Genomic DNA, 27,837 nt, shown 5'->3' with positions numbered 1-27,837 from the left:
AAACCTTAACAAAAGACAATGATTGTATTTTAGCCAAGATCTTTTGAAAGAAATAATAAAGGAAAGCTAAAAGAAAATATCTAAAAAATAGAAAATATGGATAATATCTGGAACGTCCAGATAGTGAGGACACTAGGAAATAACTTGTGCATTATCAATTTGATAACTTGGCTTTTGATTCCACAGATTTTATATGCACATCTACCAAAATATATGAAGTTATGGATTTGCCTACTGGCTGAAAATGAGACCAAGGCATGGATTTCTGGGAGGACAGACAGATTTCAGTCCAGTCTGATTTCTCAAGTCTAGATAAGTGTGAAATTTTGATGATCAAGATGAGCATCTTGTAAAGGAGAGTTTTGTGCAAAGACAATCTCAGGTGAGGAGTTAAGTTTTACATTGTATATGCCAGCTGGTGTCAAACTTATTGAAATAAGTGTTTCTCTTCCTCCTCACCATTGAAATATTAGAAAAGCATAGGTAATCAGGAACAGGATGTTAACAAAAGAGTCTTGTGTTGTGTCATTTCAAGAGTAGAATTCTTAGGCTTGTGTTTTGCATGCTACCCTTGATTTTATCATGTGGTTAGAACATCAGATCTGTGGGTTTGACAATGGAGGTTCTCACCTGAAGATTTAGTCTGTGGGAACCACAGAAACTGTTTAACAATGGATTCTCAGATACATTCTTTTCTGGACCCAAGAGTCTAGTTTGGGGAATGGCTATTGCGGAGATCTCTGCAGGTCCCTTGTTCAGATGCATGTTAGATGCTTCTTTGAGTTCTCAGGGACCTGTCATCATCACATGTGCTTCTCATTCTTTGTTTTGAATCATGTGGACTTAACTCAATATTGTAGGGATTTTCATTCCATAAAGCACAAAAATAAGGAGATATGAGAAATGCATATCAAATATTAAAAAATAAAACATACACTTCTCTCATGTTGTAGTGTTCACTTACAATGACTTCAGTTTTTCACAGATATCAAAAATGCATAAAAACAAACATAATGAAAGAGAACTTTCCCAAATGAGTGGAGTTCCACCAGTTACCATCAAGGCACTGGTAAAGGTAGAGGGACAAGTGCTGAGGCGAGAGATGGGAGAGTGCCCACTACAACAAATGAGCATCGATGCGCAGCCAACATAGTCCCTGGCGAACGTAGCGGACAAGATTGGTCATACTGCTGTGCTGGGTCAGAGGCCCCATCAGTGTATCCAGATCACCAAAGAATTCTGAAAATCAGAGTAGTACTTGGTCAAGTCTTTATTTTGCATTATAAAACTATATACCAGACTAAAATACTACAATCAATTAGTCAATACTACAATCATGTGGATATTAAAAGACTTATTCATTTGTTCATCCATCTGTCCATCTTCTCCTTCATTCAAGCAAAATTTAAAGGACTTATAAGGGAACCAAAATTATCTATGTATCTGTCTATGACATTTATTTATATACACTTATATTTACATATATGAATCACACATATATAGTTGATTTATAATAAATATCAAAATTTTAACAACACAATGTTTCTGTTATTGTGATTAGTGAATCTGTTAATTCATGTTAAGTACATTTTTATATTACTATATCCTTTCTCAAACATCATATTTTTAAAGTACATTATCATTTTCTAGAAGTTTGTTACATCATCACACACACACAAACACACACACACACAAATGTAATTTAGGCTACATATTTTTGTAAATTTAATGTTTATGTATTTTTAAATGTACTTAAATGTGTGTGTATATATATATATATATATATATATAGTCAAATATCTTACTATAATAACTTTATTTTAATGAAAGCTTCCTTATACAACAAAGAGGTCCAATAAGCACTATGACTTCTATGATGTAAAGATGTTTTTCATATTTAAATTGAAAATATATTTTTCTTTGGTCCAAATAAACTTTTTTTCCTGACTTTTATTGGCAGAGTATAGGAAACTCCAAAGAGGCTGAACAGCAAATATGTTTGTCATCCAGCACTTTAAATGAATGTCTTGGATGAGTCTGAGGTAGGAAGTTTTAGTACTGATTTTGTAGGGGTAGAAAATGACCAGCAAGTATCTACCACATGACAGCTTCTACAATCCTATTGGCATGATTACATCTGGCTGACTTGGGAAACGGTATAGTCTCGAGGCTACATTACTAACTACTCACTTGTGTGACTTGAGTATTAAAATTCCTGCTTTGGGGTAGTGTATGTGGGGAAGACTATATGGTGTCTGAAAAACTCCCTAGGCACACTTTTTTCCCACTTGACTTGTCTGACACTTGGTCTCAAGAGGCCTTACTGGTGTTTTTTTTTGTTTTGTTTTTTTTTTTTTTTCTTGTTAGCTCCCCACAGGAAAGGCAGCCTCAGCCTTCTATAAGAAACCATGCCTGTGCTAGATGAAGATGAGAAATCCAAATCCAGAGCAGGGTGGAAATGGAGACTGTTTTAAAGTGGCTGAGACACCCTTCTGCCTTCTTAGGAAGCAATTTCTATGCGTAGATTACATGTACTTGATTGCTCAGCAGATGGTATTTCACTGAACAGTGCGTTTATTCTTTATGTTTTATAGAACATATGGGCTTCTTCTCCAGGTATCAACTTCATTTGATTATGTGATACTTTTTAACCTGAGCAATGCAATAAAAAGAATTTCTGCTGACAATGGAGTAAATTACTTCTGGCATTGAATTTTTTTCCTTGGTAACATAATACTAAGAAAAATGTTAAACAACTAGTCTTTGTTGAATGAATGTGAGCTTTATGTGAGCTAAGACATCCCCAGAAAATTTTGTGCAAAGCTGTCTTTGGCAGTTTAAACCAGACTGCCAAGTCACCATTTTAATGACTACTTCAATAGGATAATACATGTGGCTGGAGTATATAAGGAATGGGACTTTCTGATCAAAGGGCAGAAAGTAGATTAACCCAGTGGCCTGTTTCAGGACCAGAACCTTCTGTAATAAACTATCTGCAGCTGCTAGAATGGGCATGCACGGGTGGGGATGGAGGCTTTCTACCCAAAGATCGAACACCGCACATCTCGGTGTCGCAGCTTTCTGCGAGTGGGATGTGAAGTTTCTATCCAAAGAGAAGCTTCCAACTTATGTCACTTCTGTCTACACAGGTAGATATTAAAACACTCCTCACGTCCAAGTCCTAAATGACATGTCTGCAGAATTAAAGGTGGTAGGCACAACATTCCAAATTAGAGTATCTTCCTAGGCCACTGAAAATCCCAGTGGCACAATTACCAGCATGTATTCTCTCTGTTGGTACAGTGACAGTGTTGTTTGGATTCAATATTAGGCAAAGAATTAAGCAACTTCTTGGCAGGCTATGCTAGTGAGAAGATTAGTTTCACCCTAGACTCAACACCATGCTGCTCCTGTAAAATTCTGCCATTAATTTAGAAGAAACTACTTGAACAAATTTTGAAAGTGAATGCAATTATAAAGGAAATCCATAAATATTAAACTTGCCTCACTTACTGATATAAAAAAATGACAGATTAGAACCAGATAAACCAGACATATCTCAATTTGCCTAGGTCTTTGTTCGAAGTTCTAGAGCCTTTATGGGGACATAGTTGTCTAGGCAACTTGTATCTGGGTTTCTAGAAGTCTAAGAAAGCAGACTACATAAGATGTTCCTTTGTTCAGATAACTGAGTTCAAGCCTTTTACCAAAGGTCTCTAAACACATCCCTCAAAATGTGTTTTCTAGATAGGCAGAGTACCCTATTGGTTTCAACTCATCAGATACTTTGCCATTATTCTCCTGCTTCTGGCAAACCTAAAGAGTTCTGATGCAATGGAAAATGTTTAGCCTCAAATATTCTCAGTATCTTTATCTATAAACTAATGACAAATTGGACTACAAACAAAAAATTGCACAGTGTCTGGGACATAGGGATCAGTACACACAGATCTAAGGAGTCAGTAGACAGTGAGAGCTGAATTTAGAGTCATGTCTACGTCTACGATAGAATGTGTGTATGTGTTATATATACATGCGTATATTTCTATGCTTGCACAGTTGTTATGGAGTACACATGGGTTTCTGTGAATGTGGTAGAGTTTGAGTTGTCTTCTACTATAAATCACTTTCCAACTCAATTTAAATTTTTTACTCTTCCTGTAAGTGTGAGTGTGTGTGTGTGTGTGTGTGTGTGTGTGTGTGTGTGTGTGTCCTGCATCCTTGAAGCTCATACTACTTAGGACCTAGTAAAACCCATGTCCACCCCAAGCAACTTAGATTGTGGAGGAGGCTAATTGCTTGCCACTGCTGGTAATATTTCTATTACTCTAGCCTGCTTGTTACCTCTTTCAGGTTTGATTCTAATAGATGTCCAGAAGTCTCCACCTTGTTTGCAACTGGCCTTTCTGTAATTAGGGCTGAAAGAGGCACAGCAAGTGAATGGCCAAAGTAAAAGTGTGGTCTTGGTTTTAGTTCCCAGTGACATTAGGTGGGTGAGGCTTTATTTTGAGTCTAAATGATGGCTGAGGTCACAGATAGCAGCACAAGTCACCAATGATTATTGACCCTGGTAAAGCAGGGTCTTCTTTCCATTTGTTCTGTAACACATCTCCTGTCTTCCCATAAATAGAACCTTGATCATCCTGTCAGGGTGTGAAGAAATCTCAGATGAACTTTAGTCCTTACTTACAAATTCAAACTGTGTTGTCATGTATTCAGCTGTAGCTGACTAGTATAATGAAGGTACCTGACCTTAGTTCCACCTCATCTTTCAAAAAAACAAACAGTAGCCAAATGGGGCCTTAATTAATTTTTGAATCACTCACTTCTTTTGCCTTAGCAATTATTTTGCTATGATCCTTGTGACTGGGTGAGATTCTGAAACTGACATTTGTGAATGCAGTACAGATTAGATTAATTTAAGCTTTAAAGGAGAATAGATATTTAGGCCTTGAATCAATCCAAGTGTTAAAATAACTTACTGTGTCAGTCCTAAGCTAACTTCCTTTCACCTAAGACATGGAAATCAGAATTGACTAATATAAGGCAAACAGGCAAAAGGGACCTAGTCCTTCAAAGCACAAGTGACCAACTGCATCCTCATCCTTAGGCAAAGAATCCACCAGATAATCATACCTTTATTGTCTCTTGTCAGTTTGTCAGCCATATCCCAGTGTTCATAGCCCCGAAGCACATTACTGGTAATATTCACATGACTCGCAGCCATGTGGTGGATGCGCTGGGGAATGGTGACTGGGCCGTTGTTACAATTTCCCATTGAGTTGATGGGAGAGGCATTGTTGAGAGACACTGGTGATGGAGTATTCCTGGAGAGTGGAAATAGACAGACCAGGTTAAGTTGGTAGGGAAGAATGACAGCAGGGTTTTGAATGCATACAGCATGGAGGATCCTTTGTCACACTGGGATCTCTTCGGAATACCACTAGCCAAAGAAGAGTTTACTGTGATAAAGATGCATGGAACCTCATATGAGAGCCTACATCTCTTTGGCCCCTTTTAGACAAGATCCTATAGTTTCAGTCAACATCATAGATTTATTCAGAGGATCTAGTGTAGGAGAAACAATATTGACATTGCAGCTCTATATTACCTGACTAACCCATCCAGATCTATATATAATGCTGGCCCTGGAAAAACTCATCTTTACTCATTTTTCTAACTAGAAACACTGAGGTCCTCATTGTCTCTAAAATTGGAGATCCCTTGTGTACACTGGTGGTTTTATTTTAAAATAAAAAAGAGAGACTGAGAGAGGAAGAGAGGGAGGGACAGAGAGAGGGGGGAAGATAGAGAGGGGGAGGACGGAGGAAGAGGGAGGGAAGGAGGGAGAAAGAGTTTTGTAAATATTTCTATCTACAAATGTGGTTCTTACTTTGAGTACATAAGACACACACAAAAAAAATGTTTAAGAAAAAGAAACCACTCAGAGATTTGATACTTTCTCTACCTGCTTCAGAATGGTAACTGAAAGAAGATGTGATGTACAATATTGGTCTATCTTCAAAGTGTTTTGTGGAAACCATAGTAACAGGTCATTACAAATACAGTTGCCACAATAATCCAAATGCAGCTTGTCAAAGCCCCTTGACGTACAGCATTGGAGACGCTAGAAAGAATAGTAAGACTTCGGGATTTTTTTTAAAGATGTGCAACATAGATGGACTGTTCATTGTTGACTTTATCATCATTCTGGTTATAAGGAGGAGGCTTCAAAATTTGTACTTTTGACAATTCCAGTGTTTGGGCAGATTTTCATTGAGTTCTTTAACATCAGTAACAATGAGTTACCTGTTGGGTATACATAACAGGGAGCTAATGTTTTTCAGGGCCTGAGTTTAGGATAGCCTGATGCAGACTTGCCTAGAGATGAGCCTGAATGCACGAGCAGTCTCAAATGTTTTCACTGTGGGCAAGACATTTTGAGGGAGAAAAACAAATAGGCATCCTTGTGTGGCAATACATTTCTATAGTTGCAGATTCTTGGGAGGCTCATAAGTGAAGGTTGTTGAAGATAGGGATCTGAGACTAGCTTAGGCAACAAAACAAACACATAATCAGCAGAAATGAGTGAGAACTATGTTTAAGAGTCTGCCTGTTTGAAGGAACCTCTTCTCCATCCAAGAGTGTCATCAGGGGCCCTATATCATGCTCCCCATGATCCAGTCCTTCACCAACTTTTATTACTGACAACTTGGCATCTCCTAAGTGGCTTTGTTTCTCAGTCTATATCTGCTCACATACATTTGATTTGGGAAACAGGTCACATATACCAAAATGCTGAAGTGCTATTGATAAGCTCTGAAGGATTGAAGATGAAATCTGCTTTTTCAGACACATATAAATTGTGCTAACCTTCATAAGAGAAAGTTCAGGTATTTCTGTCTATCTTATGGAGTGTTCTAGTGTGGTATAAGAACATGTGATGGTTTCCCAATTATGTTTATGATTTCTAAGATATTTCTCTGCATTATCATAGTATGATTTATTCTCAAGGCAGGATGGTATATGGGGATTTCCAAGTCAAGGAACAATTAGCAAACAGAGTTAGTTAGTGATACAAGAATTGAGTTTTTGTCTTCATAGGTCACATGCGCTATTTTATAATAGTATGGCCCTTCTACCTCATAGACCTCACTTTCTTCTACCATGTCTGTAAGTCCAAGGGAAAAAAGAAGACATGTTGCTTTGCTTCATAATTCTTGAAAAGTCTGTTTTTTTTTTTTTTTTTTTTTTTTTTTTGTCACAGATAGAAGCTTCAGAGGAGAAAGTTTATAGATGCAGTGAAGAGAATCGAATCGTGGTTAGTTCAGGAAAAGATGAGATAATTTGAAAGCTGATCCAAAATCCAGTTATTTACAAAGGAGGAATAAGTTGTCATAGTCGACACACATTGGGACAAGTATAATTTTATATGAACTTATTGTATGTTTTTTAAGGAGAGAAAGTCTAAGATTACCTGCAAACATAGGATGTATATGTTTAGGAACATGGCATTCTGATTCTCTGGATTGGATCATTATTTATTTTATGTATGCATCAGATCATCACATGGCTCTCCTTGACCTCACAGGGCACGTACGTCTCCCCATTTCTCTTTGCTCCGAAATCTCACTTCAGATATTGCATGGCTTAATCACAATGTACTACTGATTCCTGGCTTTTTCCAGTCAATTTTTGGCATTTTCCTCTTTTCAACTTTTTACATGAGATTAAGAATAACATAATATAATACAAATGTTAAAGCACTGAACAAAGAGACTAAAGAAAAAAAAACAAAAGACAAAAATATACCCTATGTTTATGAATTGGTAGGATTAATATTGTGAAAATGGCCATCCTCCCAAAAGTAATTTACAGAATAATATAATCTGCACTGGAATTCCAACTCTATTCTTCAAAAAAAATTGAAAAATAATCTAATTTCATTTACACAAACATGCACACACACACACACACACACACACACACACACACATTCCTCATCTCACCCGACACTTCACCATATCACACCACAGCACAGTCTAACTATCAATCTAAATGACATTTTCATTAGACTGAAGCTGTTGAGAAGCATTACATGAGTCTTTTAATGTGAACTCACAAGCTTAGAATGTGTTTGAGTTCTTCCATACACACACACACACACACAAACACACACAAATTTCCCAATGATTTTTGACGAGATGTTTACCTGACCACCCTTGCCCTTTCTTTATTCTGTGCTCAGAGAAAATAGTTTTCTCTTGGCCTTTCAATGGTTATTTTTATTTTCTGAACTTCCAGGGAGAGAAACTGTCTTTCCCCTTGTTTGTCAGTGTAAGAGTAAGACCTACTTCAACCACTGAAGTGGTGCTTCCTTTCAGCACAGTAATTGAGCTAATGTGTAGTTCTTAATGGATTTGTTCCCTCGATCTGAATGGTTTTATGATCTCAGAGTAGAGTTCGCTGACCCACGATTTTCGAGTACACTTTGTAGATATTTATAGGGTGACAGTCAAGGCTATTCTACTCATGAGAAAGGCATTTTGATCAGAGATGCAAGATTTTTGAGATGATAAAAATTGGAAAAAGCTGGGATAACAGGTTCATTGTGAATGTGTCTGCTGCCATCTACTTTTTTCTTTCTATACAGATAGGAAATGAGCTTGGAAGAGATGGAATACTTTTGAAATGAGAGGTGAGGTGGCTGGTCAGGAAAGTTAGGGAGACAGAGTGGGGTTCATAACTGCCCTCTGTCCAGATCATCTCCTCCAGGCCCCCCCATTTAGCAAAAGTTGGCCGCTTTCATTTCAAAGGCAGAAGGGTGAATCTAGAAGGAGAGTGGCCTCAGTTTTATGGTAAGCATCTCCCTCAGACTCTCTCTGTAGTGTTCTGAAGTCTAGGGGGGAATCCTAAACTGATAGGACTCTAACTAAGGCTAAAAGTCTGGATCAATCCATGAGCTCTTACGTCAGTATCAGTACATCCTTTTCTATTTAGGTCAAGGTGTTTTAGTACTGATATAAAAATCTCCATGAATGCCCAGATAATTGGCTGACTAAGTACCTTCACATTTTTAGCTCTATTATGCCTTTGATTTTATTAAACATCACTTACCATACATCAATGAATATTTCATTGACTTTTCATTACCGAGTGAATCACTGACAAATCATTGCAGTGGATTTGACTTTATCCCACCTTCTAGAAATATTATGTTGCTTGCCATCTCATTAGCAGATATTTTATGGTAGTAATTTAGCTTACAGATCTTTAAGGAACCACATCATTTAAAAGTTTTCTGTCTTTCCATCAGCTGAAACCTGGCTAGAATTCTGTGTGCAGAAAAATGACTGGAGTGTTGAAATTGTCCTTCACTCTTTAGCAATCAATGCAAAATATGTGGGGTCTATCCAATCATTCATTTTCATGAAAAAGCAATTTTTGGTAGCATACTTACTTTCCATTGCCTACCCAAGGAGAGGGTATCTGAGCAACTTTTGAAGCATTTTGCTGAAAGAGAGAGAGAGAGAGAGAGGGAAATAAGGACATCTATTTTGTGTTTATTAATTCAGAAACAGATGTAAGTGTGATTTAGAGTACATTAATATTGATTGCAGCATTTCTGGATGCAGAGCTAGGATGTATGTGCACATCAGCACACCACGACGCATACTCGATGAAAATAGCTGGTTAGGATAATTAGTGGGCTCCAATCAGGACCATGAAAGTCACTTGATGAAAGATCTTATATACTAAAAGGCCCAGTGAAATCAGACTCAGTTCTCCAAGAAGTGGTTTAATTATCCTCATCTGAAATTTATTCTGCAAAACAAGCCCTTCAGAGAACAAGTAAGTTTTTCTTTCACCTTTAGTATTGGTTGCAAACTTCCCATGGGATACAGGTTTGGTTGTAATGTCTGATTCTAAGGAAGATGTCAGAATCAAGCAATACATTTTTACTTGTTTGTTTTCCAGACTCGTTGTGATTTATGGTCTTTACATGCAGATTTTCATGGCTGACTGTTTTCTCTGTTTAGCAGTGCAACTGGTCCAGGGCTGAATTGCAAAAGAAGTTGGAATTTAAAACCTCTTTTTGTTTCTCTGACAGAATCCAGCTGATTTAAAGTACAGGCTTCCAGATTTTTTGTTTGTTTGTTTGTTTGTTTAGTTGGTTGGTTTGGATTTTGTTTGTTTCTTTTGTTTTGTTCTGGTTTGTTTTGTTTTTGGTTTTTTATAGTTTTGTTTTCTTGCCACACCCTTTTGGATGAAAGAAAAACCTGATATTCAGCATTCTCCATGACAGGAGAGGGATCCAGTTATTGTGACTCCAATCTGAATCAGGTCTTCTCTTGGCAATTGACTTCTACTACCTTCTACTCTTCTAATCCAGCCTCCCTTGCAAAAGGGGCATTTGAAAAGATAGTCAGCATTTGCTACAGTTAGTAAGAATTCATTGCTGCCCTGGTGTCACAGACATAGTGTGTATTCTGAAGGCTTAATTCAGTTTAATTTTAATTTTAAATGCTATATTTTATAGTCAAATATAAAACAATGGAATCTTTACAGTCTATAGATTCGAAAAGATTTTTATGAATCTACTCCTTTGTTCAATTTTTTGCATTTTTATTGGATATTTTATGTGTTTACATTTCAAATGTTATCCCCTTTCCCAGTTCCCCCCACCTTGATCCCCCTGCCCCAACTTCTATGAGAAGGTTCCCCCATTCACTCCCCTACTCCCACCCCATCACCCTGGCATTTCCCTACACTGGGGAAATGAGCCTTCACAGGATCATGAACTTCTCCTCCTATTGATGCCAGCCAATACCATCCTCTGCTACATAAGAGGCTGGAACCATGGGTCTCTCTTTGATTGTTAATTTAGTCCCTGGGAGCTCTGGGGATGTCCAGTTTGTTGATAATGTTGTTCCTGTGGGGTTGTAAACCCCTACAGCTCCTTCAATCCTTCCTCTTCCTCCTCCATTGGAGTCCCTGTGCTCAGTACAATGGTTAGTTACAAGCATCCTCAGTTTTAAAGCTAAATGAGTACAACACATTCACATGCTACTTAGCATCTGTTTGATGTTTTCCAATTCCCTCAGGGCACAGAGGATAGCTATTACAACAGTGGCTATCAGTGAGATGGCAAGGCCAGCAGCATGAGAATTACTTGCAAAGTTGTTAGAAATGCACATTCTCAGACCTTAGCCAAGGACACTCGTTTGGGCAATAGGACTTGACTCTCTGGTTTTTGTTTGTTTGTTTGTTTGTAGCCTTCTAGGGATTTTAGAAGTTCAGTGAAATTCAAAATCCACCTTTCTATGGTATACTGTAAGAAAGAACCGAGGAACTGTTGGATATAATCCCTTTTCACCCACATGAGCACTAGCTTTATGGCATTACATCCACACCACGTAGTATCAAGAAATCTTGTTCATAATCCCAGATGAATCACAGTGTCATCATGTAGACATACAGTGGTACTCACGGGATACTTGCTACAAGGTCATGATGTGGTTCATCTCAGACAATGTGGCCAAGTAACCTCACATACTCGCAAAAAGTCATTTTCTCTAAGGTCAGGCCTGAAGAAAGGAGCAGTGAACCACCTCGATTCTAAACTATAGCCAGTGTTAGTAGACTAAAATCATATTAGAGCACACAGTATCCAAACCTAGTACCAGCCTACTGCTTGGATTTTATGTTGGTTCATTTTCAAATACTGGCATTATATTTTGTGGTTACCTTTCTTGTTCATTTGCAAATTAAAACAAACAAAACCTAACAACCTCTGCTTTCTAGAGGATAACTCTGTACGTTTATTTTCTTTGTTAATCAATGATATCAGATTCTTTAAACTGAAACCATGACACACCAAAATTTCCGATGAACAAACGACTTTGAGAGGCATAAATAGTCATCCACCTGGTATCAATATGCCGACTTCTGTCACAGCTAAAGAATTTCTTGGCCAGATTTTTAAATGAGACTGTGGACCAAAGTTATGATCATCTCCATTTCTTCCAACTGTAATCAAGAGGCTGCTGTAGGCCATTTGCACTACTGTGTACCTTTTCCCTTAGGAGTGAGAAGGCTGTGGTGAGCTGAAGGAAAAGGTCAGGCTTGTGGCAGCATCTATCTTCTCTTAGTTATCTGACACCTGATTAACATGTCCAGCATGTTTCATTCAGGTTGTTTTTTGTCACCATCTATTTATAAATCATACGAAAGAAGGATTACCTTAAAATATTCCATCAGTGATCTGGAATACTTCATAGCATGGTCCTTCTTCAGTTTAAACATCCTCAAATAGAGAAGGGACAAGCATCGGTAGCTGGGTGAGGATAAAAGGATTCAGTTAATGGTAGTGCTTCATGAAAACCATATACTGTTAAATACAAGAAGTCATATTTTACAGTCACTTGTCTAATCTCAGATTGACGAACATGTGTAAATAAAGAGACTTAACAAATGGAGGTGAAATTATTACTATCCCATTTTGGTAAGAATTTAAATTGTAAGGGGTGGTGGATGTTTAGACAAGCAATGGGAGAAATACATTAGTTATTCTTTCACAGTTCACCAGAAAGCCAGACTAAATGGGCTGAGCTGAGCTACTTAAGTAGATGTGAATGCCCCACCACTCTACAACAGTGCAGCAGTTTCCTTGAATCCTCTGTGCAACTCACCATAATACTGCTAGCTTTTTGTCCCCATCAGAAGCCAAGGGGCTTGCAAAGTTCTTCAGTCTCATTGCATACCTTTGAAAAAATTATAAAGAAATACTTAAATGCAATCTGCATTGCCTTTCAAAATTCTGATGGCCAAAATTTACTTAGAATCCTCTCCTTCCCATTAAAGGTGGAGGCCAGAATGTCCCTTTCTTAAAATCATATCCAAAAGGATTTCCCACACAGCATAATGGAATTTGATGTGACATCAAGAACTGAACTCTACAAAAGGCAATTTAACTTTGGACTTATTTTTTAGAAAAAGGTTGTTGAGTTTCCACGAGATTCTGGTTATGCACAAATGCTGGCTGGCAAAATGTCATTTCTATGAGCTTGCTTAGGTAAACAATATTATTGCTTTTATATGCAAGGTGGGCAAATATGTTAGTCTCACTTCACTTTATGACAGATCAAGCAATAATAAAGAACTATGTCTGACATTGGCTAGGGAGACCTCAATCATGTAAAAACTCTTTCCTAATGGCTCAAGTTTTAATTATGTTCTTAGAGAAGGTGTACATGTGTGCATGCTTCCCATGGGTGTGTGAGTATGCACATGTGTGTGTTGAAGGAGGGCTTACTTTATGGGACTTGTATATTTTGCCTTCCTATTCTCTTTAATTATTGCTGTTTCATGCTGCAGTGATAAAAGATCAAGTGGTCCTCTTTTCCTTTCCTTTCTTTTTTTCCCCCTTCTAGTTGAGCACATCTCATTCTGAGCATTCAGAGTCTTGAGAAATCAATTCATTGCATAAAATCATTGTCTGAGATTTAATGCAATTTCAGGGGTACTTATAGTAGAATAAGTAATCGAGTTCACTCTGGCAGAAAAAAAATGTGAAGAGCATGTGCAGGCTGCTGGGTTATCCCTCATTTATGGAAAGAGATAGAGGGCCTATAGTGTCCTCTTACTTGCTTCTTACAGCAGCCTCTCCAGATCACCAGAGCCTGGCTCATCCCACTCAAGAGTCTGCACTCCTCAGCATGTCATCTGCCCTGCTTTCATGGTAACCTCTCAGAATCTGTTGACTGAATGTGTTTAGTGATGGGACTTACATACTTGATGCAGGTGCTTTCTGTTGTTACAATGGTGACAAGTGGGGTTTTCATAATGTAATGTCTGACTTTTTTTAACAGCTGGATTAGTAAAGGGTCAAGTCATTGTGGTGCGTTCTTGTTTTCACAAATACATTTCTATTGCAGATTCCCTGGGCTCACAACAACTATAATTGTTTGAAAGAAAAAAAAAATACCAGTTTCCTTCTGTCGCTAGCATGTTGTTGGGAATAGAGTAATAAAAATTTCTTCTACATAATATTGTACTTCTAAAAACTATATTCATGTTGTAGTCATTCCCTAATTGCAACCACAGTTGAAAGTTACTGGATAGTAGAATTTCAATTGCTGAAATGGGCCGGAAGACCTAGTTTGTTTCAACTCATTTCATTCCCCAAAGAAATTCCTCTCATTAAAAAATATAAAGAATATAGAAATGAGTTCTTGCAACATTGAGGAAAGTCTAAAATTTAAAAAAAGAAACATCTTTGGTTATGCCAATGCCAGTGTCTTGGCTGCGATACTAAACTCCAGCTACAGAGGATATTACCAATGCAGGAAATTTGGGGAAGGGCACACAGAAATTCTTTGCATTCTTTCCTACTACTGTACCTGAATCTACAATTGACTCAAAATCAAGTTTAAAATATTGACCTTGGAGAGAATTTTTAAAAATTTTCAATTGCCTTTTTCTAATGTTCCAGTAAAATACATTTTTTGAGCACTAATGTCTCATGTTAATAAAAATTATAAGTAATGAAGAATAATATTTTTTAATAATCAAGGAAGGAATGGATGTAAATAAATACTATTTAATGATTCACTTCATGTTTTTACCACAGATTAAATTTAGTGTTTACCTTGTGAATTCCATCTGTTAATCTTATGTGTGAGTGTGTCTGTCCAAGTTCATGTGCACTATGTGCTCCATTCATGAAGCCCACAGAGACCAGAAGAGGGTATTAAAACCCCTAAAACTGGAGCTGTAGGCAACTGTGAACATCTCTCTCTCTCTGTGTGTGTGTGTGTGTGTGTGTGTGTGTGTGTGTATTCATGTGTGTGTGTGTATGTGTTGGGAACAGAACCTGGGTTCTTTGCAAGAGCAGTGAGTACCCTAAACTGTTAAAACATATCTTTGTGCCTGCTGTGGCTTTTAGAAGAGTGTGTACTTTTCTTAGAAATGAATAAGAAACAACATTTGTGGAGAAAGAAAACATCCATAATGTCATACTTTCACAATTACAATCTTAATCTTAATTCCTTCTGCTTTAATTTAGATAAATACAAGCTTTTTTCATTTTATAATTTATATATAGTTCTGTATCATGATTTAAGTTGTTTTAAGTACTAGAGATTAAATCCAGGGCCTCCCACATGATAGGCAAGCATCTATCAATGAGCTATGCCTCATTTTACATTAATACATTTCCCAATTTTTCATGTCACTGTTTAGGCTTCATCATTATTATGTGTCAATGGCTGCAAAGTATTTTTAAATGTTCAGTGATATTATAAATTTCTCTTCTAATATTTGTATTACTTCTGAGTGTTGATATATATTATATACGTGTGTTATATGTAGTACTTGTAGAGATATATTTCCTTCTTTCCTTTGTTTTGTCATCACAATTTAGTAGACTATAACTTTATTACAACATTAAATGAACAGAGTCCCAATAATTCTTTTAACATTTTTGGAGTTGCCTCTGTGTCTCATTTTGAAGCTATGCAGCATTTTGGGAGACATTCTTTGTTTTGTCCACAAAGGGAAAAGGACAATAATCATGCTTAGTTAAATGTCTTTAAGAAAACTGAGAATTTCAAGTTGAGATCTTCTGTCCAGCAATATAAATGCTTGCTTACATGGCTTTTATATGTAATGCCAAATTGCTTGCAATTTTGAATGATAAATTTCTACTCACATTAATAGTAAAGAAGAGGTCTATTATCTGATTTTCATTTATCTTTTTTAAATGATAGGTACTGACATTGTAATATTTTCTTGTTATTTTTGCATATTTTATTTGAATTTGCATAGTTTAGTCAGATGCCCCAGGGTGAAGTAGTGTCTAAGGGGGGCTCCCTTCTCCTGCAATGGGGTTGGGGTACTTGTAAGGGTGGGACTGAGGAAAGGAGGAAAGGGATTGTGATCAGGATGCAAAGTAAATAAAACTGGGAAAAAAAGAAAATATGGCTCTTAATATAAATCTGGAGAGCATGAGTTTGTTTTGAAAAGGAAAATCAGTGGAAAATGATAAAATGATTATGCTTTACTTTCATCTGTGACATCTTAACTTCAATTTTATGAATATTATCAATTATGAGACTCACATTATAACCTCTGAAGGGGATAATTTATAAAACAGTGTCCATCAATTATAAATATTCTATGGCATTAATAAAATGACAGGAACTAATTACAGTGACTTCTGGACACATTAATTGTGGAAATGATAGTTAAGCAAAAAATATTAAGAGCTTCTAAGTGTTTAAGATTAACGTAGGAATACGACTCTAGGAAAGCCATTTACCTGAGGAGCTCCACGGTCTCAGAATACATTGTATATGGGGATTTCGCTTCCAGAGGATCACGCTCCATGGCATTGCCACATTCAGTGAAGGACAAGGCTGCATCTGCATAGTTCACAGCTTTGCCAAATTTTTCAAACTAAAATAGAAAAATAACTTTCAACATGATATTGTTTTTTTCTCCTTCCGATAAAGGAATAAGTCACAACTGTGATGAATTTTTGTCCCTATGTTTCAGAGAACACTTATTTTGTAGAGGCACTTTGGGTAGTTACCACTGAGGGACAGGAGGTACCTAGAAGACAGAGACCAGAAATGCTGGGAAGCATGAGGAGATGTAAGAGTCAGTCTGTTCAGTGGAGAACTACATGTTCCATATGTCCAAGGTGAGATATGGAGGTACGGCAACCCTGATACAGAGAGACGGCAGTGTACAAATACGTGCTAATGATAAACAAGCTAATTTAAGGTTCTATTGCGCTGACAGGATGGCTGGCTGAGAAGAGGAAAGTGCAGCCAAGGCATCCAAATTGATGATGGCACCACTGTTGATGTTCTCATCACTTCTGGGCCAACTACAATCTAATCAGTAAATACACTGAACCGGTCCTGTCGTTAACTCAGCTCTTGAAACTAAGCTCTGTTTTTGTTATCTTCGCAGTCTGTTTCTTACTTTAGAATGTCATAATATCAATCCCAATCTAAGGTAAAGAGTAATAGATTGAAACGGGAGAAGTTCTAGTGTGACAGTCGACAACAGTCATTTTCACTGGAATTGATGGTTTGAGATGGTGTCAAAAATATAGCACTGTTAAATATTTTACTTTAGTAAGATTTTATTGAAAAAGTTTTTAGCCCTGATAATGATCATGATTAAACTGGCTTAGCCACACTGATTTCTTTTTCATGTGTAATGAATATTATATATGACACTTTCATAGTGAGAATTTTATAACAGGGTTTTACATCTTTAATCTTTGACAGTTGGATATAAAAAAATTCCACTAATACAAAACTTTATGTAAGAGAACAAGTATAATGCAGATTTAACAACTTTAAATTTTGTGTACCTTTTATTAAAACACTGTGTATGCAATTGTGAAGATTTCAACTTTCTTTATTTTAGAATTACTTAATATATATATATATATATATGTGAGTACACTGGCTGTCTTTAGACACACCAGAAGAGGGCATTAGATCCCATTACTAATGGTTGTGAGACACCATGTCATTGCTGGGAATTTAACTCAGGATGTCTGGAAGAGCTATCTCTCCAGCCCGATTTCAACTTTCAAAATGGTAGAGTAGGTACTTCTGGAAAAGGAATAAATTCAACTACACAATGATTAGTTGCAGGTCTCGAAGAATCTCTTATTGTAAATGACTTTACAATAATGTTCTTCAGCTATTATGTACTTAAGAAATCCTGTAATTTCTGTAAGCCATTGTACAGAATTACTGTTTTTTGTTCTTGCTCTTCTGAAAACCAAAATGTGTGTGTGCGCGTGTGTCGGGGGTGGGTAAACTACTTTCTTTCTCTTGGTCTTAATGATTTTTTTGTGCCTTCCGGCTTGCATGTCAACTAGTATCCTATTTTGTTTTGTCAGATAATTTCCTTTTGTTTTCAGACTTCAAGTAGCTTTTGGGGGGAATTAATTTGTACATCTTGGGTTTTGAAGGTGAGCTATTTTTAAACATTATTAAGGTGCAACCTATCATTTTTTTTCAAAAGGAAAAGATATTAAAATCCAGAAAGACAATTACGTAGCCATGATGCCAGTTAATTTTCATTCACAAATTGAAAGGTATAAGCTAGAAACATGTTTCTAACAGGAGGATAGATAAAAGCTCAAGGAAAACATTATCCTTCTGAATATGTCTTAACCTTTCCCCCCCCCCTTGATCACATTCCTCCAAAACACTTCCTAAAGACATTTTTATATACTGCCAGTAAAGTTTTAACAAAACACTGGTTGTCTCTTCATGTGATTGCACCGAAAGACCACAGCGCTATGCTGGAGTTTTCTACTTTATACTAAGAATCAATTTTTGCCCCATGGAAGCAGTTGCCAGTGATGCTATTTCTCAGCTACATTTTGGGGATGTCTCTATATTTGATTTTTTTCCCTAGTTCTTCAAATTTTCACCGTCATAGTCTTCCTTGTGATCCCAGTCTCTTTATCATCCTGTGTGCCACCTTGTCAAAGGGATATTCATGTACTTCCTTGCTTTGATTTTAAAGCAGAAAAGCTCCAGAGCACTTCTTAAGTATCACAGAGTTGACAACATTTGGAGAAAACCTTTGGCCTTCCAGTCAGCAGTAGTGTCACCCAGTGGCATTTAAATTGCTGGCCAGCATCCAGTGATCATAGGCAAAATCCACCTGGGTGCCTTCAAAGGCATCCTCTAGCTTACCTTTTTAATTTTGTCTGCAGTAGTGTGGGGAAATTGTTTCCAGGAGAAATTTCATAGCACATAAAGGTTCACTTTAGAGACTAGGTAGACAACTTGAACAGCAGAGAGAAATAACACAGCAGATGCAATGGGCAGAGCAAGTTGTTACTGGCTATACACTAGTTACAGTGTAGTGCCTGATAGGAGGCCCCATAACAATTTAAGTGTCAAATGCAGCTAAAGGCTGAAAGGACATAGTATATGATTGAGGATGATATTTTTACCCCATGTAATGACACTGAACTGATATTTCCAATTGTTCTGAGATATAGAATTTGGAGAGGAACTTAACTCCAAGACTGTCTCTAGGACCATGGTTCTCAAACTGTTGCATTTGGAACTCAGTTGGGGATCTTAGTTATGGCAGGGTCTCAGTCCTGTAAATTCTTATTTCATTGATTTTGAATATAGCCTGAGGATCGTGTTGTTGAGACCTGTTGTTACAAGGACTAATTAGGATAAAAATTTCAACATAATCAGCTCATCACTGGTTTAGGTCAACCAAGATCCTGAGAGATAGATGGGAATTATTTCATTAGAAATCAAGATGATAGCATTGTTTTCCTGTGATCAGTATAGAATAACCTGGCTATTGGCCCTATTCTAGGAGCATGGAACCAAATGCAACAAGACTCTGAGCTTTCTAAGGAGACTTTGGTTTCCCCAAAAGTTTAATATACATCCAGTGTCATTCAACACCTTCCACCCTTCCGCCCCAGGTTTAGGTTAAGAGACCCAAAAGAAACTCCTATCATATACAGCACATTTGAAAAGTAATTTCAATTTACATAAAATGCTATGACAAGGGGATATGTAAACTTGGGCTAGAAAAAAAAAGGTGACAGATACATAATAACATGAGAACCAAGACCTTCAGGAGTCATGACACTACAGAATTCCCAAGCCCTCACACCTCTGTGTAAGAGCAGCAATGCTTTAAAAAGCTCTGGGTAGTGCTACCTTTATTTATGTATTGTCCTGTTCATTTTTGTTTAAAATACGGCACTTTATAGAAAGTGAGACAATGAGAAGCACGAACCTACCAGTGCATCCGCTTTGTGTTTCAGCTTCTTGGCCTCTTGCATGTAAAAATCAGCATTGTGCACACTAAAGAACAAAATAAGTTTGTTCGTTTTTTTTTTTTTTTTTTTTTACAAACCATCAGTTAATCTTTTCATTTAGAAACTGAATAGTATAAATACTTTTGACTATTCATTCATTTCTACATGCTGCCTTAAAGAAGGCAGATTAATATTGCCATATATAATATAAAATGGACTTTGAAGTACAAGATAGCCTTTTAGGAGAGAAACTTATACCTCTAACCCCAGTAACAGTTGCTCAAATATGTTGTATAGAACATAACTATATCTCTCTCTATGTAACTGAACTTATGAATAGGAATGAATGGAAATAGCCCAGAGGAGAGAATCTGCCTTAAGAAACAGTAAAAAGATGCAGGGTTAAAGGAGGTGAAGACATTATTACTGTTGATGGAGGTACGTGTGTAGAATGGATATTCCTTTAATTATAGGGCATAATGTGAATGTCTTATATGGGGCGACACATGCCTGACACTAGAAAATCTATCCTACCCACACCCCCAATCACCACTCCGAAAATGGGTCTGCAATAATCTGGGGACAACATACGAGTCATCAAAAGTGAGCTTGGGTCTCCGGACATTGGTGCTACTGCTGGACAGGAGGGGCAGGGCTGCCCAGGATGTCATCTCCAGGTGACTACTATCCATAAGGCCAGAAGTGATTGTAGGAGTGATGCTAGAAATAGTAGTGGTGGTGGTTGTGGTGGTGGCTGTGGCAGTGGTGGTGGCAGTAGCTGTGACAGTGGCAGTGACAATGGCAGTAGCAGTGGCAATAGCTGTATTGGCGACAGTAATGGTGGCAGAGGCAGCCTTTTTTGAAGCATCTCCCTCCTAGAAAGAGCAAAGACAAATAGCTTTTATTAGATCTGGTTTTCGTAAGCCATATTTTCACAAATCATTTGAATGTTAAGCACAGTAAGAAACACAGCATGACAAAAAGAAACAGTACACGCCGTTTGGGGACGTATAGGTAAGTGATCCTAGTGTAGTTTATGAATTTTGTGGTTCATCAACTTTTGTTCTCTGGTGACATTAAACAGTAAGGTAGCCAAGTTTTGTGATTATATAGCCTGTGATCACACTTAGACTGCCATGGCAAGGGTTTAAATCTAGAAGGAACTATGTGAGGAGGGAAAGAAAGAAGATGGAGAAAGAGAGAAGTGATTTGAGGAGAAGGAATATCAGAAAACCTAGCACTGTTCTTCAATAGTCAGTGTCCTGGCTGACAGGAGGCAGACACAGGCTTTCTTCCTTATGAGGCTCCTGATTGCTGTCAAAAGTGAATTGCATATTTTGAAGTTTTCAGAGATTAAAACCTCATTTACACCAGGCCACATACCAAGTGATTAAGAGACTTGGGAGGGTTTTGCTTTGCACTGGCATCGCTGTAGAAAAGGATGGATTCCAGAAGAAAGTATGTGTTGAGAACTGTATTTACACAGTACCACAAGACTACTGCCATGTTTATGTGACAGACTGCTTTTCTCCATCTGGCAACTGTGGACAATCCTGACTTTTATATCTCTGGTAATACTTTCCAGGATGTCACTTACTCCTTATACCCTTATTACGTGGTGTCTCCCTAAGATTGCTGTGCCTCAAAGTTTGTCCCCCACTTAACTTCTTCCTTGATCTGACTTGTGAAATTTCCATATGTCGATGCAGATTCAACAATGAACAACGATACTAAAATGGGAACACCAGTCTTACTCTTTGAAGCTCTGAATCTGCAGTGACCACATTTGAACACTGAGATAGTCCAAATTTCTCTTAGACAATTAATAGGAAGGACAACTCTTTTTATTAATGGCAAGATGGTGTTTCCTCTCATCACATCAGAGCTTGTCACTGAGTTCGCCAATTCCTGTGGTTGTCTCCAGGTTAGGGGTATTGCAACAGGCATGATAGGGACAAATTTCATCTCTACTCGCCAAGCTGTCTTGTACCTGTATCCAGATGCACTTTCATGTCTTTTGTACCATTCTTGGGCCTGTCTCTCTTCCTTGTAAGGGACTAATCTCCAGCCATCTTATGCTCTCCCCTTTGAACACAAGTAAGTCCATTGTTCACATCAGATTAGAAGGTATTTCTGGTTTATGACTCTGCCCCTTCAGTCATTGCTCTTAGAATTTGCTGAACACAGGAATGCATGCTTGCCTTAGTTAAAGATGTCACTTTAAAGATACAAGCTAAGTATGGTATTGCTTAAATCCATGAAATTCAGCCTTTTCCACTTGATCCCTGACCTTCATGTCTATCAGATAATTTTTACTAACTCGTCCATATTAAGATAAACATACAAAATGCTATGTATCTATAAATTCTTATGCTAGGTACAGAAAAATATTTTAAAGATCATCATAGACGTACCTCTGTGAAAGATTCCTGTATGAGCTCCATGTCTACACTCTTAGAGCCAGACTGACCCAGATCAAACAATAAGGTTGGTATCTTAGTTAGGGTTTTACTGCTGTATACAGACACCATGACCAAGCCAACTTTATAAGGACAACATTTAATTGGGGCTGGCTTACTGGTTCAGAGGTTTAGTCCATTATCATCAAGACAGGAACATGGCAGCATCCAGGCAGGTATAATGCAGGTAGGGCTGAGAGTTCTACATCTTTATCAGAAGGTTACTAGCAGAATACTAGCTTCTACACAGCTAGGGTGAGAGTCTTAAAACACACACCCACAGTGACACACCTACTCCAACAAGGCCATACATTCTAATAGTGCCACTCCTTATTAGAGCATATACAAACCATCACAAGTAGCTTAGAACAGAGTTGACTGTTTCTATAACTAAGATATGTGTTGTGAACCTTGAAGCACTGATGTCAGTACAGAAACATCTAACTGGAAAATATTTAGTCATGATCTTGAAAAGTATATGAACATGAAATATGCCTACAAATCAATTCATTTTAATTATAGGAGGCAGTGGGAAAGGCAGAGGTAGAGAGGCACCTGGGTGGGAGGGGGAGGGGGACAGAAAAAGGAGGACAGCATCAGGTACAGGGGTCCAGGAGAGACGCTCAGAGGGGGCAAGAGCATGAATGGAAATATGCAGCTGGAATGGGAGGGGTGGGGGGAATATCTAGGAAGTCCAGGAGACCTGGCATGGGGACACTCCCAGGAGTCAATGCAGGTGACCTTAAACAGAAATGACCAACAATGGGGATATGCAACTTGAAGAGACAACCTTTAGTAGTCAGACAGGACCTTCAGTGGAGGGATGGGGACACCAACCCACCTACAATACTTTTGTCTAAATGTTGCCCCTGTCTAAAAAGAAATGCAGGGACAAAAATGGAGCAGAGACTGAAGGGAAGGGCAACAAGTGACCAGCCCAACTTGAGATCAATCCTATGGGCAGGTACCAAACCTTAACACTATTACTAATGTTATATTATGTTTGCAGAATGAAGCTTAACATGGCTGTCTTCTGACAGGCTCTTCCAGCAGATGAGATAAATTCTCAGAGACAGCCACTGAACAGAGGTCAGGGACTCTATGGAAGAATTAAGGGAAGAACTGAAGAAACTAAAGGGGATGGCAACCCCATAGAAGATCAATGGTATCAACTAACATGGACCCATGGGAGCTCCTAGAGACTGAGACACCAACCAAAGGGCATACACAGGCTAGTCCAAGGGCCCAGACATATATGTAGCAGAAGACTGCCTTGTTTGGCCTCAGTGAGAGAAGTACCTAATCCTGTAGCGACTTAAAGCCTCAGGTAGGGGAGATACAAGGAATGGAAATCCTCTACGAGGCAAAGGGGTTGGGGGGGAGAAAAGAATTCTGTGATGGGGGGACCAGGAGGGTACAACATTTTGGATATAAATAAATAAAATATTTTATTAAAAATGAAAATTTGAGCCATGAGATATTGAGAGTTTATTCTGGCTAGCTAGTCATTCTTTCAAAGAAATGTTTCCTTTGATATTAGATATATCTGATTCTAGAGGGAAGAGTAAATAATGCTATATAGTTTTTTCAGTAAGGGATATACATTTGAATGAATAATGATCTCAAATAACGATGTGTTGAGAAGGGAGGGGGGAAGAAAAAAGGAGGGTAGCATTTAGGATGCTCTCACAAAAGAAGAACATCTCCTTGGTCTCTCTCATATGCAGAAAGCATTTGAAAAGTGGTCTGAAATTAAAGAGGGACTATTAGTGATTATTAAATTATAGATCAAATTAATTAGTGAGTATTAAATTAAGGCAGAGAGAAGAGGGGCACCTGAGATAAAATGGAAAGGACATCATCAAATCATGACATATGTTTATATAGAAATTCTACCGTAAAGTTTGGTTGATAGTTTCCTTTGAAAAATATTTGACAGGTATTTAAAGCACTACCTATGTTTAAATTAATATACATTGAATGCATTATATATTTGCACCCGATGATCACATAAAATCCCGTAGTCATAAACTAATTTGCTTTTCTGTATTACTTAAAAATAAATTCAATTGGCTGAGAAACATCTAAGGAAGTGCTCAACATCCTTAGCCATCAGGGAAATGCAAATCAAGACAACCCTGAGATTCCACCTCACACCAGTCAGATTGGCCAAGATCCAAAACTCAGATGACAGCAGATGCTGGCGAGGATGTGGAGAAAGAGGAACACTTCTCCACTGCTGGTGGGGTTGTAAACTGATACAACCACTCTGGAAACCAGTCTGGCGATTCCTCAGAAAAATTGGACATAGTACTACCTGAAGATCCAGCTATTCCACTTCTGGGCATATAACCCAGAGACACTTTAATATACAACAAAGATACATGCACCACAATGTTCATAGCAGCTCTATTTATAATAGCCAGAAGCTGGAAAGGACCCAGATGTCCTTCAGTAGATGAATGGATATAAAAATGTTGGTATATTTATACAATGGAGATCTACTCTGCTATCAGAAACAATGACTTTATGAAATTCTTAAGAAAATGGATGCACGTAGAGAATATCATCCTGAGTGAGATAACCCATTCACAAAAGGACAGACATAATATGCAGTCACTGATAATTGGATACTAACCCCAGAAAGCTCTGAACACCCCAGAAACAACTCACAGACTGTGTGAAGCTCAACAACAAAAAAGAATATATTTTAATTAAAATAGAACTGTATCATATCCCCCTTTCCTCCCTACAACCCCTCCTAGTCTCTCTCCTATCCCCTCAAATTAATAGCCTCTTTTCCTATATTATTGTTACATATATACATATGTGTATGTATATGTACCCACAAATACTTAATTACAACCTTAAAAATTAAATTCAATTTACATTTCAAAGTAAGAAAAAGAACTCCAATAGGTGTAATACAGCATGAAGGATATATTTCTATGACAAAATATACTGATATTTATGACATTTCCCTAGTAATTTTTTGTCCTGTGTATCTGAATGTAGTTTCTTGAAGCATTATCTTTGCCTTAGTAAAATTTGTAACATTCGCTTATATGTAATGCAGTTCAAGGTGTTGTTATTTATAATACCTAATTGTTTATGACAATATGCTAGGCAGCACACAAAGATAATTAATTCCCTTGATATGCCCATGCCATCTGAGATTTTCAGTAGAAGAGAGTATAAGAGTTTATGATATTAATTATATTACACATAGATAAACATGTCACCCAGCCATTCTAAATAATTTAGGTATTGGAGGATTATATTAGAAGAATTTATATATATATATCTATATTTATATTTATATCTATATATATAGATAGATATGTGTGTGTTATATCTGCATTTATCAAGATATGTATTATGTTTATATGCATATATGTATTTGTAATTAACATTCTTTAGTGAGGCTGTGACTCATCATTTCAATAACTTATATTCTTATACTTGAAAAGTAAAGTGACATTGTGTATGGATATTGAAATTATATCATTCCATAGTCTATGCTAATCAAGATGTAGTGTAGAACACTCAAAAGACTGGAGAGTTGTTTAGCTTAGAGACATTATTGTGCTTTTAGAAGAGACCCACCATAGAAAGTCAATCTTTTTTTTTTTCCAACAATTAACTTTTGCAAATCTGAATAGTGGAAAGCAGCAACTCGGAATTCCTATTCCTGTTTAGTGACTTTGGGCAACCTTGATTACATCTATTTCTTTCATTCACTAGAACAGCAGTTGTCAACCTGTGGGTCATGACCTCTTTCACAGGAATCACCTAAGGCCATCTACATATCAGGTATTTACATTATGGCTCGAAAAAGCAGCAAAATTACAGTTATTAAGTGGCAACAAACATAATTTTATGGTTGGGGTTAGCCCAACATGAGGAACAGTATTGTAGGGTCACAGCATTAGGAAAGTTGAGAACCACTGGCTTAGAAGATCAGTGCCTACCACATAGCAGTTTCTGTGTTCAGCATTATGGCAGTGCCATTTCCACTCTCAAGATATGAAGAGATCAAACTTAAGGACACTCAGCGCCTTTGGAATGTAGAACTTTGAGTATTCCTATACAAAGACACACTTGGTTCTTCTGTGCCTTTTCCTCCCCTGCAACATTCCCTTGAAAAATTCATACTAGTCGAGCTGCATCAACTTATTTTTACTTTAGAGAGTATTTCTTCTTAGATACTTACATTTATGGATATCCCTTTAAAAGTAGCACAGAATTTGCCTTCACTTCTTTTGGGTTTGGTAGATGTGATCTGCCCAGCCATAGAGATGCTTTTGTCTTGACTGAAGAGCCCGTTGTTGCCACTGACATTTCTGCGACGTGGAGGGTCCTCTGCTAGTGGGGAAAGTGCAGGAGGGAACAGCTTTTCTTCTCTTTTCCTGTTTGTTCTCCTAGATGAATTTCTGTGGAAACAAAAAGTGTAGGGTGTCATAAAGTCTCATCTTGTTTCATTTGGAATTTTTATCACTATCACGGCCTCTTCATCTAAAGTGATGCATAACTCGATGACTTGTTACCTGTTTGAGTATACACACACACACACACACACACACACACGCACACACACACAAAGAACGATACATAGGACTGTAAAAAATCTTACTACGTATATGTGAAAATATGTACATGCATACATCTCTAAGACTCATTCTGTCTGAGAATCAGAATCCTGTGACCAACGTAGATAATGAGAATGCTACAATGTGATATCTGAAACCTAGCAAGAGTATTGTCCAGTACCTGATTATAGAAAATACAGTGTAGACTTCAATCCCTTCATTTTTCCTGATACTCTGTTCTAAGACTTAACTAAACAGTTCAGCAATAAGTGGTACAATATATTCCACATTTAAAATAAATATTATGCATATACACTAAGAAATAAACTACACCCTAAGGACTAGTTTAAAACATAAATTGGCTTTAAAAATGTTGTATGCCAATGCCAAGATATAAACATCCACTCACCTTAAATTATTATATTGGAGTGTTGATGTAATACACTTAAAAAACCCACTTAAAATATTCTTTGGTGATATTAACAAGAGACACAGAGCCCGTGCATTTAAAGTGCCCATTAAATGGGCCCCATCAAACAGACTGAGACCTCAAATAAAACAAAACAACTAAAATCTTATGCTAACTGCTTTACATGGTAATTGGGTCATGGATTTTCATTTTAGTTACTGTCTTGGGCTAATCAATGAAGATTACTTGAATTTTAATCTTTTCTTGGACAACTAATATTGCACTGTGCAGCCATTTGCTTTTCATGATTATTGACTGCAATTTTCAATAGCAAATTAAGTCAACAAGAATTTATGTTTTCCTCTTGGTCAATTTCAGTCAGTGTCTAGATATATAGATTTGCTGTATCTTAGAGCAACAAATCGAAGATGAACAAACATTCAGGTGGTCTGATTTCCTGAAAGTGAAATCAGTGAAAGCTTCTTGTTCCACTTTACTGTGTGATATATATTTTCTTATTATAACAATACATGCCTTCTTCCT

The 27,837-nt window shown here is 37.4% G+C and overlaps 1 protein-coding gene across 5 annotated transcripts in view; it reads right to left on the bottom strand.

The window, feature by feature from the left end:
• Positions 1 to 1,117: 1,117 nt before the first annotated feature.
• AFF2 (ALF transcription elongation factor 2) overlaps positions 1,118 to 27,837 on the bottom strand; it is a gene marked incomplete at both ends in the record, with an annotated part of 471,510 nt that continues 444,790 nt past the window's right edge. For 4 of the 5 annotated variants that reach the window (XM_080909761.1, XM_080909763.1, XM_080909762.1 and 1 more), the window contains 9 exons: positions 1,118 to 1,239; positions 5,137 to 5,327; positions 9,461 to 9,513; positions 12,244 to 12,337; positions 12,693 to 12,764; positions 16,322 to 16,458; positions 19,820 to 19,883; positions 20,429 to 20,712; positions 26,510 to 26,729. In XM_080909761.1, coding sequence (XP_080765887.1) covers positions 1,118 to 1,239; positions 5,137 to 5,327; positions 9,461 to 9,513; positions 12,244 to 12,337; positions 12,693 to 12,764; positions 16,322 to 16,458; positions 19,820 to 19,883; positions 20,429 to 20,712; positions 26,510 to 26,729 — 1,237 coding nt within the window. The remainder of the gene's footprint in view (positions 1,240 to 5,136; positions 5,328 to 9,460; positions 9,514 to 12,243; positions 12,338 to 12,692; positions 12,765 to 16,321; positions 16,459 to 19,819; positions 19,884 to 20,428; positions 20,713 to 26,509; positions 26,730 to 27,837) is intronic. The other variant, XM_080909764.1, reaches the window with a different exon arrangement.

Source organism: Micromys minutus (assembly GCF_963924665.1).
Source record: "Micromys minutus genome assembly, chromosome: X".
Taxonomy (NCBI): domain Eukaryota; kingdom Metazoa; phylum Chordata; class Mammalia; order Rodentia; family Muridae; genus Micromys; species Micromys minutus.
Note: the sequence above shows the minus strand (reverse complement) of the source record. Positions and strands in the feature narration are given on the sequence as shown.